Source organism: Onychomys torridus, chromosome 15, assembly GCF_903995425.1.
Source record: "Onychomys torridus chromosome 15, mOncTor1.1, whole genome shotgun sequence".
NCBI classification, from domain to species: domain Eukaryota; kingdom Metazoa; phylum Chordata; class Mammalia; order Rodentia; family Cricetidae; genus Onychomys; species Onychomys torridus.
The window spans coordinates 22,633,127-22,653,819 of record NC_050457.1 but is presented as its reverse complement, the minus strand read 5'-3'; the positions used below and the strand labels follow the sequence as shown (position 1 = coordinate 22,653,819).

General features: G+C 44.7%; 1 protein-coding gene across 3 annotated transcripts in view; it reads left to right on the top strand.

The window, feature by feature from the left end:
• Positions 1 to 823: 823 nt before the first annotated feature.
• Tnpo1 (transportin 1) overlaps positions 824 to 20,693 on the top strand; it is an 82,920-nt gene continuing 63,050 nt past the window's right edge. Inside the window, exon 1 of one of the 3 annotated variants that reach the window (XM_036206825.1) lies at positions 824 to 1,049. In XM_036206825.1, the coding sequence (XP_036062718.1) occupies positions 1,035 to 1,049 (15 nt within the window). In that variant the 5' untranslated portion in view covers positions 824 to 1,034. Of the gene's footprint in view, positions 1,050 to 1,735; positions 1,755 to 20,693 lie in introns of those variants that run through there. The other 2 variants (XM_036206823.1, XM_036206824.1) reach the window with 2 other exon arrangements.

Genomic DNA, 20,693 nt, shown 5'->3' with positions numbered 1-20,693 from the left:
TGAATAAATAAGCCATCTTAGCAAATACGTAGCATTTTCTAGAATTAGGTACTATAATTTTATATATAAAGTGATGAAGAGCAACAAATGCCTAAACAAAAAGTCTGTGACACTAAGTACTGATGTGAAGATAATTCTCATTGGCAACTCACCTTAGGAAATAAGGAGAACCTTGCTATGCACATTTACAATATTCAGAGTAAATTTGTACAAAAATAATCAGGTGGGGAAGGAGAACAATTTGTATCTATTCATCCCCATCATGACAACTGGGTTTTAAAATGTCTCCCTCTCCCATTTTAAAACATTTTTCAGCTTGACATGACAGTACTTTTCTCACGATGGCTGTATCGGGCGAGAAGAGCTCGTTATTTCCAAGCTCAAGGAACCAGTTTTACATTAGATACCTACCAAGAGACGTAAACTGAATTTTCTAAATCATTTGATTGGGTTTATCTAGGGCTAGATCCGCACATCTCCTAAGCCGGTCTGGTACCACCAAGCGGGCAGCGGTCCGCCCACACCCATCTGCCTCCCTCGTACCGGGGAAACTGCAACTGTTCGACTGTGGGCTGAGCGGCCTGTGGGGTGTCGCCCAGGCTCCGGGGGGCTCGGCTGTCACTCGGGGGGGGGGGGGGGGGGGAGGGGGACACGCGTGTGACCGGGGCACGTCCCCTCCGGGAAGGGCCCTCCCTGCATCTAGGCATTCACACTCCCAGGCTGGGCCTGCGGGGAGGCGAGGGCGTGCGAGGCGGGCGCGGGAACCCAGGCCGCGACCCCGGGGTCCGGCTCGGGGAAACCGCTGCCGTGCGCCGCCGGACGCAGGCCGGCCAGGCCCAGGCCGCAGTGTTCCCAGCCCCGCCGCCGTTGCCAAGGCGACCGCCGCCGAAGATTCCCGCGCCGGGCTCCGCCCCCCGGCCAATCGGACCGGCGCTCGCCCGAGCCCAGATTCTCTTTGTTCCGCAGCCATTTCAGGCCCCGGACGGGAGGCAGCGCCGCTTCGGCAGAAGGCCCGAGCGCCGGAGGCCTCTGGGATGGTGTGGGACCGGGTAGGTGGCGTGAGGGTGCGTGGCCGGGGCGGAGGGGCGGAAGCGGCCGAGCGAGCTCCGACCCGCCGCCGTGCCGAGGGGACCGCGCTCGGCTGCCGGCTCCCCGGGACCCGGCCCGGCCGTTTGGAGCCCGCCGGCGACGGCGCGGTTCTAAGCCCAACAGCTGCCGCCCCGGGCGCCCTGCGGGACCCGGACGGAGCGGGTGGCGCCCCGGGGGGAGGCGGGAGGTCGGTCCGAGGGCGTGAGGGCGGCTGCCGGGGCGGGCTGGTGCGGTGCCTGTCAGGCCGCACCGTGCTCGGGCCCGAGGTCGCGGGTCTTTGTCCCGGAGCTCACACACCTCGGTTTCTGCAGCCCGCTGATCCTTGTCCCCCCCCCCGAGGGCCAGCTGGCCCCGCGACGTGTTTCCATCCTTTGAATGTTTGTGACTAGGGGTTTTGCTTAGGTTTGTGGGTTTTTGCACGTCTGCCCCTTGTCGTGTCCGTACACGCCGCAGGGAACGGCCGCCGAGGAACAGACCCGCCACCGCGATCAAACTGGTTTTAGAAAGGCTTTCTTCCTCTTAGAAATAATCTCGCGTTGTTTAATTTTTTTTTTAATCACGTGGGTTTTGCAGGGATTGTTTACAGTTTCACTTTGTTATGCCAGTCGCAAATCGGCTGCTGTAACCGTAGAAACGAAGTTGGAGGCTGTCCACTCATTGGGAAGGTTGTATGAAGAAGCTTAGTTTGTCCTGCTGTAATGGCTTCAATGACTAATAAGCCGTGCTTTTCCCCCTAAAGAAAAGATGCTTCTTAAGTGCAAAATGTTTGGTAAAATCAGTGTTTGGAACTGACTTGTCTGGATTAGGCCCATTCAGATGTGCTCATCTTTAGGAGACCAAAAGTACCTGCTGGATTTTAAGTCTCCCTATCGAATTTTTCGTTTAAAAGTGGAAAGAAAGTGTCCTTAATGAAGAAGTGGAGGATTTGGGCTTTGGGGCGGGGTTATGGTTTCTATCGTCCCCCGACCCTGCGCCCCAGTTGTTCTAGAGAATGTCTGTCCCAGGTGAAAACTTGGACCTGCAGAGGGAAAATACTAGTTGAGAGGTTCGGATTTCTTTTAAAATCCTTGACACTTGGGTGTGGGTGAATAGTGGTTTGGCAATACTGTTTTCGCTTGAGTCAGTATAAGCCTATTGCGGTCTCAGTGTTTCGTTTTCCTTTTCTGGAAAGGGGCCCCTGCCTTCCAACAGCCTTCATGTTCTTCCGTCATTACCCGAGTCAGGACACGGAATTCCTCCCTCCGAAAGACCTGTAACAAATAGTTTTTGTACTTCTACCTCCATTCCTAAAAGCCTTTTGTCGTTACATAACATGAGCAGAATAGATTTTTGGGTAAAAAATACATCCTAGTTCCAGTGTCAATATTTGTTATATTCATTGTTTTCATGACTGATTTTTTCCCTTACTAAAATAATGTTAAAGTGATTGTGTGCATTCAGTTGTCTTAAAAACTAAATAGATTGTGTTGAAATGTGAACAAGTTATATTTAGAGCAATTTCTTGTATTTGTTAACCATATGGGGTTTTGCAAACATTTTTTAGGAAGAGAATTGAGGTTATAAGGAAGCCAAATCAAGTTCGACATGAAGTAGATTTAACCAGTGTAAACAGAAGAGAGGAACACAGCAGTAGTGGGGACTGCTTTTCTTTGCCAGGTATAAAGAATGTGGTACACAGGGCCCTGGTGGTGCTTGTCTTTATTCCCAGCACTCGGGAGGCAGAGCCAGGTGGATTGCTGAGTTCTAGGACAGCCTGGGCTACACAGAAAAACCCTGTCTCAGAAAAAAGAAAGAAAAAGTGGTAGATGTGTTCCAGAAAGACTTAATCCCTCCTCCCTCCCTTCCACCCTTTCCCACACTGGCTTACTTGAAAAGGCTGAGAAAGCTGATCTAGTGTGAGTAACTGATGAGGTTTTCAAAATCATGGAGGACAGTGCCCCTTCGAAAAAGAAGGGGTTGGAGTGAGTGCAGTTTTCAGAAGATGAGGTTTTACTCAGCATTTGTTAGCAAGGGTCTGGCAGGTCGGAGAGGGAGTGAATTCACGCGGGGACAGATGGCTGTCAGAGTGGGTGGTTTGTGATGGAGTAGGCGGAGCTTAGTGAAGAGACGTTCTAAGAGTGAGTTTGATTGGGTGATTCTGAGACTTCCAGTAGTGTTCTTGAAAATATGCAGTTGGAGTAATAAGTAAGAATGTTAGCTTTTAATCATCTCCATGGTCAAATAAAATATTGAAACGGGAAATGAGGGTGGAGATTTGTCTTGGAATTTTTAGTTTGGTTTTGTCTTTTGAGACTAGGTCTCACTGTGTTGCCTTGGCTGTCCTGGAACTCACTTTGTAGACCAAGTTGGCTTCAAACTCACAGAGATCCACCACCTCTGCTAATACCCCCCCCCCCCCCCCCAGTGCTGGGATTAAAAGTGCTCTCCATCACATGTGGCTGCCTTCGGATTTTTCCTGTGCCAGATAATATGGAAAAGTTACCTACCAGATTGGTGGCCACATCTGATTTCCAAAAGACGGTCAATGACTATGCAATGACTATGGACCTCTTCACTCAGCACCCACAGGAAACGTTGCTGTTTTGTGAAGAGCATAGGGTTTGAATCCATGGGTGCCTTTCTAATGATTTGCTTTATGACCTAAGATAAAGCTGTCCTGAGTGGTGGGGACATCAGGAGCAGACACTTTAAGCCAGGCCCTTTGTAATTATCAGTGTAACTTGAAGCAGATTACAGTGTCTCAGTGTTTTGTCTGATCAGGTCGGAGAACTAAATGCGTTAGGAGAGTAAGCTGTCCTAACCCAGCCTGCATGGAGGGAGTGCTCCATGGATCTCCACTGTTCTTCTCATCATTGTCATTACCGCGGGTGATTATTTTAGAAAACTAAGGAATAAGCACCAGTCCCAGCACTGTATAACGATTTCTATGAGCTCTTTGGCATATTTCCTTCCAAAATGTTTTTTGTTGTTGTTTTTGTTTCCCTACATTTGAGATTTTATTACATAAGTAATTTTCTGGGTTTTTTAAAAACTTGGCATAAACATTTAAGCTATTTTGTCATTTTGTCTTTTTTTAATGATTATATAATGTTTATGTGAATTTCTCCCTAAAGTGTTTCTAATCTCTTGAAGTTATATAAGAAACACTGCAATGAATATCTTTGTGCATAAAACAGTTACTGCATTTTCTATATTTCATTATGATACTGAATGTCATCCCAAGTTCTGGATCCATTTTGCCAAACTGCTTTTGCTTAAGGCAAGTTTTTTCATGGTAGTGTTTTGAGACAGGGTCCATCCCAGTAGCTCTGGCCATCTTGAAACACCCTATATAGATCAGGCTGGCTTCAAACTCACAGAGATCTGCCTGCCTCTGCTTTCTGAGTGCCTGGCTCTTGGTGGTGTTTTGATTATATTGTGGCTGTTTGTGTGAGTGTTGCTGGGGATTGAACTCAACCTCATGCAGGCTGCACATGTTGAAAAAGGATTAAGTTATGCAGGCTGGCCTTGAACTCACTCCAGTCCAGGAAGCCCTTAATCTTAATCCTTTTGCCTTAGCATGTGCTTGTAAACCTCTACTATTAGGCCTGCTGGTTTGTTTGTTTTGTTTTAAGGCAGTTTCTCATTGTTGCTCAGGTTTAGCCTGTTTGTATCCTTGTAACCATTATCCTAGTGCTGAGATAATAGATGTTCACTACTAAGCTAGGCTTGCTTGAGGGAATTTAATAATGGTCCTAAAGTAAATAGAAGCAACATAACATTAATGCACCCACTGATGTGAGAGAAAGGGGAAGAAAGACTGAATGAATACTTTTTTCCATTGTAGTGTGTCAGGAGTTACCTGTAGACATCTGGTATAGAGTACTTCTTCTACATAATTCTCACGGTCATAGTCCTGATGTTTTATACATGGAAATTACTTCACTTTAATTGGTGGGAGGAGATGAATACACATTTTGCCTAAGGGCTAGATGTGCAAGCCTGACCTTGAATCTACGTCTGCCTAAGTAAAAGATACTATTTTTACTTTTCTTTCTTTCTTTTTTTGTTTTTGTTTTTGTTTTGTTTTGTTTCGTTTTGTTTCTCGAGACAGGGTTTCTCTGTAGCTTTGGAACCTGCTCTGGCCTAGCTCTGTAAGACCAGGCTGGCCTCAAACTCACAGAGATCTACCTGCCTCTGCCTCCCTGCCTCTGCTGGGATTGCAGGCGTGCGACACCACCGCCCGGCCTTATTTGTACGTTTCTATGTAGTAGGTATTTTCAAAATGTTATATATGTAATTACCTGTAGACCATAGTCCACACTGTTAAAATAGTTAGCTGAGTTGGAAGTAATGAATGGTTAAGTTACAAAATTAAACCAGACAGAGCTTAACTTTCCACATTTTAGAAAATGAAAAAAAATAATCTTTGCCTGGATGAAATACAGTATCTATAGATAAATAGGTAGGTGTGTAGATACATAGTTATCTGAAGTATAAAATGAAGACAGCAAGCATATGTGGGCTCCGCATTCTTACTAACAGTCTCAGACAGATGGGAAAGGGGAAGACCAAAGAAATCCCCAAGTTGATTAAATTTAGTGACTAAGAGAAGTTTAAAGGCCCATTAAGTAATTGAATTGAAAAATGCACTCGATGAAGCCCATTACTGGTGAAATAAATGAAAGTCTTAATGGAAAAATAAGCCAGAAAGACTAGAGCTGTTTAACATAAAGAGAATAGAAGATTTTATGCTGGAAGTGAAAGGAACAACACACACACACACACACACACACACACACACACACACACACACGCGCGCGCGCGCGCGCACGCACTTAGTTGCATTTTTATAGCTGATTAAAACATTAGTAAAATCGTGGCTCTACAGCCCCTGTATTCCAGGTGTACAGATGTAAACAGGAGTGAGTGCCGCGGCACAGTTACAGGGTTCCAGGTTTTGTGACCTAACCCTGTGCTGGCCTCAGGGACAACTAGTAGTGGAGTCCTTGGAGAGTGGAGAAGGGCTTGAGCTGGGGGAGTTGACGCTCATTCCATGGAGTACACAAGAGGTAAGAACCTGCTGTGTTCCTGGACCGCTGGGCAGGTCAGGGACCTGAATGCATAGGGCCAGGCCCGCACTATTCTGTACTTGGGTAGACTATGGATGTTTTCTACTCTGTGACCTATACCAGCCTGGGCACTGCCATGCAAAGCAGCTCCAGACATGAAGCTACTAACTGGTGTGGCCAGATTTGCCTCAAGGGTTTTAATTGGACAACTGGTCCAATTGGACCCAGGTCTTGAATTGCACTAGAAAGAATGAAATTTTAAAAGGAAAAGTGCTCATTAATTGTGTAAATCATCAAGAACAGAATGGGTTTCTTTTTTAAATTATGAAATACTTAAAAAGGAAAACAATTCAATTCCTTCCTTTCCTTTTTCGTTCCTTTCTTCCTCCCTCCCTCCCTCTCTACCTTCCTTTCCCCTTGTCTCTTTTCTCTCCCTCTCTGTAGCCCTGGTTTGCCTAGAACTCACTCTGTAGCCCAGGCTGGCCTCGAACTCACAGAGATCCTCCTGCTCCTGCCTCCCGAGTGCTGGGATTAAAGGTGTGCGCCACCATACCTGGCACAAGTCAGATTTTTTGGGGAAAACCCGGCTGTGTCAGTGCTGTCTTACTAAAAGGGACATGGCCAGTGACGTGGTAGAGTCCCCATCTTACTGGCAGAAGAAAGAGCACCCAGCATCTGCAGAAGGGGTCTAGCAGAAGTCACACACTGCTAAATCAGCACAGGTATTTTATTTTATTTGTTTACTTACTTATTTTTAGGCAGGGTCTCACTATGTAACCCAGGCCCCAGCCTCAAACTCCCCACATGCCAGAGTGCTGGGATTAAAGCCGTGTGCTACCACACCCAAACCAGGTATTCTAAGGTGAAGCCACTTTTGCCCTAGTGGCTTCCATTTTAACAGTGTGGGTAAGTCAGGTGTTGGGACGTCCTTGTCAGTAACCGCAGAGCCTCCGGGTTCCTTGTGTCCCTTTGTCTTCTGCACTCCATTCATAAAACTAACATGGCCGTTTGTAGTCTCATGCCCACCCACCTCCCCGTCCTAACTTCTTACCCTTGTATTATGTATGCCCTCTGGGACTTACTGTATCTGTACGGTTTAGCATATTCATATTTTAAGTGTTGTTTCTTTATGCGTATGAGGGCTTTGCTTGGGTGTATGTATGTGCACTGTACAGGCCTGGTGCCTGAGAGAAGAGGACCTCAGGTCCCTGGAACCAGAGTTAGGGATCATATGAGTGACCTCGTATGTCCTCTGCGAGAGCAGCAAATGCTCCTAACCACTGAGCCACCTTCCCAGCCCCCCTCTCAACATATTCTTTTTGTTTGTTTGTGTTTTGGTTTTTCGAGACAGGGTTTCTCTGTGTAGCTTTGCGCCTTTCCTGGAACTCGCTTTTTAGCCCAGGCTGGCCTCGAACTCACAGAGACCCGCCTGCCTCTGCCTCCCGAGTACTGGGTTTAAAGGCATGTACCACCACCGCCCGGCTTACAACATATTCTTTTAAAAAATTTTTCCTAGATTTATTTATTTTATCATTTTATGTGTATGAGTGTTTTGCCTGCATGTATGTATGTGCATGCCCAGCAGAGTAACAGAAGATTGTGATCCGCCATGTGGGTGCTGGGAATCGAACCTGCAACACAAGCTCCTAAATGCGATGGCAGTTCTCCAGCACCTCAGGATGTTCAGAAACATTCCCGTGTCTCCTTTTACCGTCGCTTCCCTGTGCCACCGTCCACTCCCCTGTCACCCTCAGTGTTCAGGGTTCCCGCTGTATCTTAGGCTGGTCACAGACTCAGTCCCACTTCCGCCTCTGTGGGCCATACCTGGTGCTGGTTTCCTGTCTCGCTGGGACCCTGGCTCTTTTACTGTAGAGTCGTTCCTGCGGGTTAGTTGCTGGGCTTTGCATACTTTCCCTGTTTCCTAGAAGTGGGAACAGCATCTGGGAGTCCCGTTCTGCTTTCAGGCTCCTCCCTCCAGTCCCCAGCCTTGGGTTAGGTCACGAAGGCCTACATACCTATTTGTTTATAGGGCCACCTGTCTGTGTGTGAAGTCGACAGGAGTGCAGTGGGTTGTTTGAGTGCCCTGGTGCCTCTTCCAGAGTCCTTTGACCTACGTCAGATCAGCCAGTGTATGCACTTGTGTAGTTCTGTTCCATGCTGTTCAGGCCTGTGCCCACTGCCTCCTGGCTTCGTAGTTGACCCCAGGCCCTGCCCGCTGCTGGCCCCAGTGTGCTCTCCCACCTGTCGCTGCCTCCCTGCCCATGCTGTCTAGTTTTCACTCTTTCCGCTGGACTTCACTCAGCTAATTCCACGGCTAGCCATTTTAACCGCTCCCTGGATCCCCTCCTTGTTCGTGGCTTGTTTGGCAGAACCAGGGTCCTAAGTTGTGTGCTTGTACATTTTGTTCACACACAACCACAAAATGTACAACCGGGCAGCCTCACACGACGACAGCCACAACTCTCAGTTAGGTCGTGTGTGATGCCTGGTGCCTCCTTGCTTTCCTGCTACTAAATGACTTCTTACAAACCCGTGTCTCTTTACCCATCCTCACTTTGAGCCCAGTACCTTGCTTCTTGCTTTCCTAAGACAACTGAAGTAATATGAAGAGAATTTCCACAGACTCCTGCCACCACCATGATCCTCCAGGCATCAGTGTTAGTGTGTCCCGTCTCCTGCCTGTGACCTCAGAGTACGCATTGCTGTTGTCTGCCTTGCTAGGTTCGACATCTTTTGTTTGCTCAAGAACACATAGCTTTAGCTTCTCTCCTATAGCATACATACATTTTGTCCTTTTTTGGTTTTTTTGGAGACAGTGTCTTCGTGTAGTCCCCTGGCTAGCCTGGAACTCACTGTGTAGACCAGGCTGACCCTGAACTCACAGAGATCTTTCTGCCTCTGCCTCCCAACTGCTTGGATTAAAAGTGTGCACCACTATGTCTGGCCCATTTTATTTTCATTATGGAATCATTTCTCTAAGAAAACAGACATGTGATTGAAGTCGTCATCTCTCAGTGTTCCTGAAGCATTGTTTCTAGGATACCCCTCCTCCCCCACCAGGATACCAGAGTTCACAGATATACAAATCTCTTTTATAATGTGGCCAAGTATTTGCACAGAACCTACACATACACTCCCATATTCTTTTAATTATCCTTAGATGACTTATAATACTGTATGTAAATCCCGTGTAAATGGCTGTTACACTTACTGTATTGTTTAGGAAATAAGAAAAGTCTGTTATGTTTAGTGGACACAGGTTTTCTTTGCCCTCACGTCTTCAGTCAGTCTTGGGTGAGTCCATGAATGGAGAACTCTTGTGTACAGAGGGACAACTGTGTTTCTCTCTTTGTAAGAACTGGACCCACTTCAACACTTGCTTCTCCAATTTCATTTCCTTGTGGTAGGATCCTTCAGCAGAATTGTCTACACTTGCTATTACCAAATTGGTTCCTCTGACCTTCTTTCTACCCATCTCTCTACAGTCAGGTCTTAGCCAGTGGCTCCTTTGGTAACCCTGTGCTGTTTTCCATCACCCTCAAGTGTGTGGGCTTTTGTCTCAGCCGTTTCCTCCCCTTCATCTTGAAACCCTGGCTTGTTTGCTTTCCAGGTACCACACCCCTCAGTACTCGGAGCCCGGTGCTCACTCTATGATTCTTCCCTGCCTTTTTTCTCACCGACGACGTTTACTGCCAAGAAGCTACGGTCTCTGTCCTGCAGGCCCCACTTCTCCATCCACATCTCTTCTTTCTAGTCTCATGGTTGGAAATGTCTTTTAAATATCAACAATGCCCGAATACATGTCTTTAGCTTCTGTTCTGTTCATGTAACTGCCTGTTCATCATATCTGCCTCAGTGTCTAATGACAGCTGTTAAACTCAACACGGTCAGGCTCAGCTCCTAAGCTTTCTGCCCAATGCTGTTCTCCACAGACTTCCCTTTTTTTTTTTTTTTTTTTTTTTTACAAATAGTAACTGCATCTTCTGAAATTTTGATGTTATTCTGGACTTCACTTTTTTCTTTTACTCTTCAAATCTGGTCTTTTAGGTCTGTTTTCTGAATCTTCAAAATACCATGGACGATCTGTCCATGCTTCCTCCCACCACCACCACCCTGGTCCCAGCCGCTTCGCTGTAACCTGCTCTCTGACTGCCGTGTGTTACCGCGTGGTCTGCCCATTCTTCCTGGCCTCTCCTGGCTGTTTTCCAGTTCATTAGCAAAGGAAGGCTGCTGCAAATCATTACTGCCCTTGCTACTTTCCATTGTGTCTGTGGTAGCTTCTGCTGTGGTCTGAAAACACATGGGCTTCCAAAACTCATGTAGAGATCCTGACTCCCAAGTGATAGTATTCAGCAATAGGGACTTCAGAGGTTAAATTAGGCGAGTCAGGTCTTCATGAATAGGCATAGTGCCCATTATAAAAGAGACCTGACAAAAAGATGCCTCTTGTCCCTTTGAGGATACAGCAAAAAAAAAAGAGCTGTCTATGGGCCAGAAAGAAGGCCCTGAAGAGATTCCAGCTGTGCCTTGATCGTGGACTTCCCTGCTGAGAGATTGCGACTGTTTTTAAGTTCACTAATTTAGGATGTTTTGTTTTAGCAGCCTGTACATACTAAACCTGACTGACTCTCAGAGCAAAGCTGGTCCTCCCACTGACCTGTGAAGTTCTGCCTGATCTGCTCAACCTGTTCCTTTTTCTTCCCCTTACGCCCCTGGCTTCACTTGCTACAGCGGCTTTCCCTCCATCTGCCTGTTAGGTCTCCAGTGTCTGCAGCCTCTCAAATACCCTCTTGGCTCGGTGACTTCACCCCAAGGCTTTGTTCAGATCTTTCTAAAGGGTTGTAAAACAAAGAGCATTCAAGGCATATGGGGCCTGTGATACCTACAGTTTCTTGTTTTCTTGATATTGATGGTAGTTCAATTTTCTGATGTGCTGGGGAGTGAACCCAGGGTCTTGCACATTGTAGGTAAGCAAGCTTTCTGTCACTGAGCTATCGTCCCAGCCCTTCAATTGCTCTGTCCCTTTTCAGGCCTCTTTTAAAATACATGGCTGTAGGAATCCTAGAAGGTGTAGGTACCTAGTAAAATAGCTAAGTGAACAGGTAGGTGGCTTGCAGTGGTTCAAAACTGTTAATAGGTTAAGTGTTTATCGATGAACTATAGTGTATTCATCAATCTATATACAGAGACTGGGAAACCCAAGGCATGCTCTGAATGATTTGTTAGAGAGAAGAAATAAATCTGCTTCACTGTTCCTACATATTTAGAGGCACAGAAAAGAACTTTACAAGGATAATACAAAAGCACATTCCAGAGTACTAGGAAGGGAACCAGATTACAATGGTTTTAGGGAGCTTGAATTTCATAGTCTTCTTTTCCTGACAATGAAAAGCATCATGTTAATTTTCCATCCCAGACTTTTTTTTTTTAATGAAGTAAAAGCGAAATAATGAAATAGAGACTTTAAAGAATGAAGCAGTGTGAAGAAATAGATTAATAGGCTGGAGAGGAGGGCTGAGGACATTGCCTTCTAAAATGTCACAGTGGTCAGAAATCTGACCGAGAGGAGGAGCCAGCATGGCAAGGGAACCACAAGAGAACAGATGTGACTAAAACATGGCGAACAAGGTGGACCGTAATGCCCTTGGAGAAGTACGCATGCCCAGGTTACCCACTCCCTCCGATTTACCAGTTAGATAACTAACTGCTTTGAAGGTTATGATAGGAGTATAAGCCTGTCCACGGCTAATTATAGGCTTCACCGGCTCGTCATTACTGCTTTATCTCAGCCGCTGTACGGGGACAAAGCGGAGGCCTAGAAATTGCTGTAGCAGGTCGTGTTCTTAGAAAGCACAATGTCTGGACCTCCCTGGTGGAGGACTGGGCAGTCTGATTCCCAGTACATTTGAAGGTCTATTTGGATAGCACTGTGGGGATTTTAGATGTGGGACAAACAGAAAATCAAGGATGGCCTTTTACTATTTTGATCCGAACAACTAGGTGAAAACTAGTGACCTTAGTGATAATAGACAGGAGTAGATTTGAATGGGTTGGAGAAGGAAATCAAGAGTTCTTTTTCAGTCTAGTTGGAGTGGTAGGTCTCATAGGCAGATTGCAAGGTCCAAGACATTGGAGCTACAAGACTGTCAAAAAACTGCTGCGGATGAGATGCTGTCTAACAGACAAATGGGTATGTCTTACATTGGATATTGGAGTCTAGAATTCAAGGTGCTACTGAATGGCACAGACTGCATGGATTTGTGGACATGGAACAAAGAAGACAACCTACCATGTTTAGGAGTAGTGAGCCATCAAAATCTCTGTGTAACATGTCCGGGAACTGGCTTTGTAGACCAGGCTGGCCTCAGTTATAGAGATCCACCTGCCTCTGCCTCCAGGGATTAAAGGTGTGTACCTTTAAAAGGTGTGTACCAAGAAATTTCTGTAAAATAAAATACTTAGAGTAATCCTTTTGTGCTAAAAGTCAGTTAGTATAAGAACAAAATTAAAATACTGCATCTGAGCCAGGCCTGGTGGCGCACACCTTTAATTCCAGCACTCAGGAAGCAGAGACAGGCAGATTCTGAGTTCCAGTCCAGTGTGGGCTACATAGAATCTGTCTCTAGGAGAAAAAAAAACAACCAAACCAATAAGCAAAAAACATTAGCTCTGTTGCAATTCTTTTGCACTCCCAAAGTGCTTCTTTTTGTCTTTGAGGCAGGGTCTCACTGTGTAGGCCTGGCTGTCCTGTAACTCACTGTGTAGACCAGGCTGGCTCTAACTCACCATGTAGACTAGTCTGGCCTACAATTCACAGAGATCCTCCTGCTTCAGCATCCCCTGTCTGGAATTAAAACTGTGAGCCACCATGCCCAGCTCAGCATTGCTTTTCCTGCTGAGTGTGACTTGTAGAAGAAATGACCCCAGGCAAGCATAGCCCTGTACCTTTCACAGGAGCCCACCTAGTTTTCAGAAGAACCAAGTCACAGGTAGTTCTCAGTCTTCCCAGAGCATCTCTTGCATGACTGAATTAGCAGGTTCTGGAAGGTAGGAGAGGCTTGGAGAATTGCAATAGCTTGAAGGAACAGAAATGAGGCCAGGGGTTCGGGATTTAGCTCAGTGGTAGAGCGCTTGCCTAGCAAGTGCAAGGCCCTGGGTTCGATCCTCAGCTCTGGAGAAAAAAAGGAAAAAAAAAAAAAAAAAAAAAGAAATGAGGCCAGTTTTGTTCATGAATTATAACCATGTTCATTATTTACACTCAGCAAAATATTTTACTTCTAGAAGCTGAAAGGAATGTGGTGTTTGGTTACTTTCTAAGTAAAGAAATAAGGCACAAGAGTTAAAATCACTTATGTAGCATTGCCCCACCGTTATTATCAGTGCAGAGAATTGAGAGAGGAGCCTGGGAATGCTAATGCCCTTTCCTTTTTAGATGATTTTTTTGTAGGCCTCACGGCGGCACGGAAGACTTACAGACTCTTGGGGGAGGCAGTTGGTGTTGAGTCTGGCTGTTGGTTCTAGCTCCAGACAGGCTGTAGCTGTGAGTTTGGATCACCTTGCCAAATACCATCCCTTTGGCCCAAATCCTTTGCTCAAACAAATAAAGGATGTGGAGCAGTGGAGGCCCTGTAAAGGTAGCGGATTTTTCTGGAATCGCGTTTTAGCCTCCACAGGACTGAATCAGGACTAGCAGAGTGGATGTCAGAGTTTAACCAAGAGGGTGAGCGAGGAGCAGGGTAAAAGGGCACTCCAGAGAAGCCTGCTTTACCTCCTAGGGAACCTCCGAGTGTGTGTTAACCCGGCCAAGCACAGTTGCTGCATGTACCCGCTGCCCCAGGAGGTCATGAATGAGCCTTTGAGTTTGAGGCCAGCCTGGGCAACATGGTGAGATAGCAAGACCTCGTCTCAAAAAACCATAGAACCAGAAGTTAAAAAGATGTATGCATTTTGCTGACTGCAAGTGTGTGGCTCGCTTGTTACCTGCAGTTAACTATTTAAACAAAAGGATTGCTTCCCGATGACTTAAGGCAAGATTTGTTGTCCATGCCCCACCCTCCTCTAGGGAGAAGTTTAGGAATTTATTTCCTAAGAAGTGCATTTCTGACTCTAAGAATCAGTTTAGCCTAGTAGAAACAGTGAGTCCTTTGGAGGCCTCTCATTGGACTCCCTGTGTCTGCAACTGTGTGTGTAGGCTCCAGTGGTTATCTGCCTGGAAGGTAACAGAGACACCAGGGCTGTACCCTGAATTCTGAACCAGGGAAAGCATGCGTTCCCGTCTGCCCCTTCTTACCAAACTGGCTTCCTTGAGCAGATTCCATCAGCCGCCCTTTTTACGTTGTAAGCGGTTCTCATTTGCTGTCTCGAGAAGTGCCTTTAGCGGTTGTGTTTGTTCTGTGGAGCTCTTTCTTAGCCAGCGCTAGGACACTAGCTCCTCTTAGTTAGCGGAAGCAGTACCATCTAGTTTCTTGTGATTCACAACTATGTAACTTTTTCTTGAGATATTTATAGGTAGGACTTTTTGAAAATCTGTTGTTGTTACTCTTACAGAAGTCTCAAAAACCATTGTAGAATTCCAGGCTTTCTTTTCTGGGTAGGATGGTTTGTTTGTTTTGTCTTGAGCTTTAAACCTTTTAAGATTTTTCTGTTAGTTCTGTCCATGTTGTTTGAGTTACCTCTGGGTGTTTTTCTGCATGGCATTTTCACAATTATGCGTCAGTGTCTTGAAAAATTAGGAAATGACTAAAAGATGCTTTTGAAATTCAGTAAAATTGTGGCATTTTTCTTATGTTAAATTTTGAGCCGTGTTACTGCGTCTCTGTGTCTTTACATTTAAGTTGGTCTGAATAGTAATCTCTTCCTGTGATAACATTGTTAAAGTTAGAGTGGTTATCACAAGTGAGCTTTTTTTGTGCTCTAAGGAAAAAATAAAGTTTCTGTCCTTTGATGTTGAGACCAGCCCTTCAAGACTTATTTATTTTGTGAATGTTTTGTATGCATGTGTACTGCTGGTGCCCTGGCACCTGTAAAGGTCAGAAGAAGAAGGCATCAGATCCCCTAGAACTGTTGTTAGCGATGGCTGTGAGCCACAACAGAGTTCTGGGAATCAAACTCAGGATAGCTGAGCTAGCTCTCTCAGTAGCCCCAAAGACTGGACTCTTTAAAGTGTGATAACCTTCCAAGTTTTTTCACAAAAAACTTGGTAGACTGTATTTCATGCTTTTGTGTGCCTTTTAAAAAGTTTTATGTTGTCTTTTAGAAATTACTTTTAATTTTCTTTCTTTTTTCTGCGTCTGGTGTTTTACCTGCCTGTGTGTCTGTGTACCATGTGCGTGCCTGGTGGTGGTGGAGGCCAGAAGAGGGTATTGGATCCCTGGAACTGAGTCACACACAGAAGGGTCTGGGCTACCATGTGAGTGCCAACACTCCCAACCCCTGCTCTCCGGCTCCACCTCCACCTCCACCTTCCTAACACGTTTTCAGAGTGTTACTGAAGCTCATGACTTAAGTCGCAGCTTTGAATGGCTGCATTGTATCATGAACCAGGGACATTTTCTGGGGCCTGCTCTATATGATTTCCAATGACTATACTGTGGGAAGATGGATTGTTTCATCACGAGCATTATAAACTCACAATATTAAGAAGTTTTTATGGAGAAATAAAAACCTAAAGCCCCTGTGACATAACCACTTTGATAATTACTAACTTTTTGTTGTTTCTGTCCAGTCTTTGTGTGTGTGTGTGTGTGTGTGTGTGTGTGTGTGTGTGTGTGTAAGTAATGCTGGAATTCCTCCTGTGAATTTTCTTTTATGAACTGTCTTTTGGTTCTAGATTAGTTTCCCAGATAAAGTTATTTATGTATTACTGTAAGGAGAACGTCTAGTTCATACATGTACTTTATATAACTTGCGATTTTACTCTGGATACAATTTCTGTTTGCTTCCTAGGCACAAACACCCTTCATGTCATCACAGAAATTTCTTCCTTTTTGGTGGCTGTGTTGTACATAGCTCATCAGTTAAATATCATGCTACTTACCTGTAGATTAACTGAGAGCAGACATTTCTTGGAATTTAAAAAAAGTCTAAATTAACCCTTTTCTGTATTTAGTCTCCAAATACAAGCTCAGAAAAATAACCCTGAGGGGAGAGAGTATAAGAATGTCTGCAGCACGCACACGTTGAGTCTACTCCCAGCAGATTGCGTTGGTTTTGTTCTGCCATAGGGGGTTATTGCAAAACTGTCATGGCTAGTTATACTAAAAAGTTACTTCATCGCTGCATTTATTACGTATTAGTGAGGTTCCGTGTGGGGGGGGGGGGGGGGGTGGGCTGGAGTTTCTCTTGTGAACTTTTATGTACTATCTTTGGTTCTCAATTAGTTTTCCAGATAGTTATTTGTGTATTACTCTTATGAGAACATACGAGTTTGTACTGATGTACCATTGCTGGAGACCCTTTCACATTTTCCCAAATAAGGCATGTGTTTGTCTACCAACTCACGCATAGTGCTACCCCATGGAAATACTGGAGATGTGAGGATCTTGAGAAACAAGCAGTGTCCTAAAACGGGCACAGCAGGAAAAGTGCCACCCTCCTACCTCTCTCACGTGGATAAAGTGTTAATGGAGTGAACATTATGAGGTCATTGCCCTTCCTCAAAACAAAAGTAGAGTGCTTGCCTTTAAATGACTTGGATCTTTAGAACCCGCTTTGAAAACCTGTGCCAGACTGCCGAGGCAAAGACAGCTGGATCCCTGGGGTGCCCTGCCAGCCAGCCTAGCCGATTAAGCAAGTTCTGATCATTGCGAGTCAATTTAAAAAATATACACAATAAAGGTGGATGGTTCATAAGGAACATTCAAGGTTGTCCTCTGGCCTTCATGCATTCTTGCAAATATGCATTACACAGGCACACACACCCACACAAAACAAAGGAAGGAAGGAAAAAAATTGGATAACAAAGGAATTTTTAGCAGAGGAGGGCATGCCTTTACTGGCTGCTCTCACAATTCCACTCAGTTTCCTCTCTACCTTCTGGATGTATTCATTATACCCAGTACCTCTCAGGGACTTCGATGCTCACTTGCAAATTCATGATGTGTACAAGCTAAGGAAATGCATTCCCAAGTTGGTCGTGAGCCACCTTGTACCAACTCAACATACAGGTCCTAGAGAACTGCAAATACTCAGCAAAAGCATTGGGGAAGTTGGTTGCTCATATTGTCGTGTAATCACATGATGGATGTAATTATGTGATGGATATTTGAATAGTTACTTGGTATTTCTAGTCTAGCTAAACTTTTTTTTTTCTTTTCCATTGTTTTTGTTTGTTTGTTTTGAGACAGGGTCTCTATGCAGTTGGAACTGTCCTGGAGCAGTCCATGTAGACCAAGCTGGCCTCGAACTCTCAGAGATCCAACTGCCTCTGCCTCCGGTGTGCTGGGATTAAAGGCGTGCACCTCCATGCCCGCCTCTGGCTATACTTTTTTCTAGGAAAAGAAACATTCCATTAGTTTGAAATCAAGGTGAGATCTATTTAAGTCTTTCATGAGTTAGAATTACAAAGTAATCAGGAAGCAAGGCATTCCACATGCTCAGGCTCCATACTTTACATCCCTCTGGGCTGATCCATTCTCTCTGCTTAGACTTCCTGATCTTTGTAATTTTTTCTTGGGTGTGGCTACCTGCCTACCAGTTGTGACCTTTTAGCTTAAGTTTTAGAACTGGCAAAAGGTCTTAAGTCTCTTAGTACTGCCTGCTCGTCTTCCCAGGAAAGAGAGTTGACTAGAGCTCGTCTTTTGTACTAGGAGTCATCACATGGAAGGGCATTGTCTGAAGTTTCATCAGTTGTGTTTAGGGAATGAGGTCACACAGTAAACTTGGCCATGATGCTCTTCCCTGAGACATGGGCTATGGGCTGCTAATTCCTTGAGGAAGGGGCCCATGGCTTTCCGGAGGTGCTTAACAGATGTCATTGTACATTCAAACATAAAGGTAGAAAAGATTCCCTAAAACTAGATGCTCTGGTTTTAAAGTCAGAAATAAAATTCTTCCTCTTCATTTGTAGTTTTGATTTCTGAGCCTTGTTTTTTAAATAAAAGGATTGGTTATCTGCTGTCTAGTGCTCTTTTTTCCCCTCATGGTTAAATGTGGTTGTTTTCTAACTAAAGTTAGATTTTAATAGATGAATCCAGGTTTGTGAGATGAGAGGGATGAATGAGGTGTTAAAGCAGTCTCTCTACTTACGAAAGAAACTTAAGTAAGGGTTAGTATTAGGACAAAATTCATGTTTATAGTCATATACTTAAAGCCAAATATACTTCCTAAGTACTTGGGGATACTAATTAGGCCAGTATCAGTTTTGAGTCATACACTCACATTTGGTTAGCATTATCCTGTGCTCAACACAATCTCAAATTTCCTCATATCTTATTCTTTTAATTTATTAATTTTGGTGGGGAGTTAGAGACAGGGTTTTTCTGTGTAGTCCTGGCTATTTGGGAACTCGCTCTGTAGACCTGGCTGGCCTTGAACTCAGATATATATATCAGATGTATATATATATATATATATATATATATATATATATATATATATATATATATAATTCAGCTTAGGAACTAAAACTCCAGAAATTGATTTCTGGGCCGGGGGTGGGAGATGGCTCAGCCGTTACCGGCACTTGCTGCTCTTGTGGAGCCCCCGGTTCAGTCCCCAGACCCACATGGGCCTCACAGCTGGAGCTGCAGTTCCAGGGGATCTGGTACTCTCTTCTGATCTCCGTGGGCACCAGGCACACGTGTGGTGTACGTACATACACGCAGATAAAAATACATATACACAAAAATAAGTGTAAAAAAAGTTTTAAAATAATTTCCTTCGCTGTGTTTTTCTGCTGTGTCTGTCCTAGAGCTGAACGTTACTGAGTGAGTGTGATTTTAGTGAACAGATGGAAGATTAGGTAAACACCACTGCCAATTGCATCTCAAACTGCTTACCGTGTTTTAACCATTACTCTCCACACTGCTCTGGCCATTCTCTAATTTAATCCTTGAGAGTGAACACAGCCCTATGCTCCTTTTTCTGTTTTCCTTGAAATGGTAAGATGCCGACTCGATGCACTGTATGTACTTCAGGATAGTTTGGGAGATGAGTGAGAACTAGCCAGGCTGTCTCAGTTCGAACTTGAGAGCAGGCTAACAGTGAAATGGCATGCTTGTCCTCCTCACCACGGTGTGTCGTGGTTAGGTGGCCCATGTGCTGTCTGGTTGTCCTCTTAGAGTCAGTGCAGTTTGCTGTTGGCTGCACCAGCATGGCTCACGTGATAAGTATGTACAATAGCATCTGTGAAGTATTGGACCATTCCTTTCATTGAGTTAACAATTTCGGATGTTTCGTGGGAAGAAGAATTGGCCTTTTTTATTTTTAAATCCTACTCCTCTGACCAACTCCTTACATTTAGTAAGAGCAGTAGCTCACATGATGCTGGTGTGGTTTCAGTCACTGAGTACCAGCACTTTACCAAGCACTATCACCGTCTCGAGAGACTAGTACAGATTCGTCTCCAGCATTTGTGCATGCCAGCATCTAAACCAGTGAGCTAAAAATCCAACAACAGAGTAACATTTCTTTAAGACAGGCTACAGTTCTTATTGATTGTACTTACATAGCTACCTATGAACCAAAGCAGTGTAGAGTAGAAGAAAACATTGAGCTCAAAATAGGAAGACATTCCAGCTCAATTCTTCTTTTTTAAATATATTTATTTATTAAAAATTTTCCCATTTTACATACCAACCCCAGTTCCCCCTCCCTTCCCTTCTCCCGCCTCCTCACCTCTCTCCTGCTCTACCCCCATCCATTCCTCAGAGTGTTGATTCTTTTTTTTTTTTTTTTTATTTGAGCTGAGGATCAAACCCAGGGCTCTGCGCTTGCAAGCTCTCTACCACTGAGCTAAATCCCCAACCCCCATTCTTTTTTAATATTTATTTTTCCTTATGTGCATGAGTGTTTTGACTGAATGCTTGTATGCACATGACATGTGCCTGATACTCTTAAAGTCAGAAGAGGGTGCTGGAGCGCCTGGAGTTAATAGTTGTGAGCTTCCATGTGACTTCTGAGCACCAAACCCCAGTCTTCTGCAAGAGCATCAAGTGCTCTTAACCGCTCAACCTCTCTCTCCAGCCTCCAGCTCATTTCTTAACACTTAGTAGCTAAGTGACTTTTAGTGAGTTATTTCTTATCACTAAGACTAGCTCCTCAATTCAAGTGAGAATTTTTTTTTTTTTTTAAATTTTTTGAGACAGGGTTTCTCTGTGTAGTTTGGTGCCTGTCCTAGATCTCCCTCCGTAGACCAGGCTGGCCTCGAACTCACAAAGATCCACCTGGCTCTGCCTCCCAAGTGCTGGGATCAAAGGCGTGCACCACCACTGCCGGGCTCAAATGAGAATTTTGAACAAATCAAATACAAAAGCATTTTGAAAATTATTAAAACCTCTTGGCAATAATCAGTGTTCTGAAATAAAATTTATAATCATGTTGTTGTAATAGAGG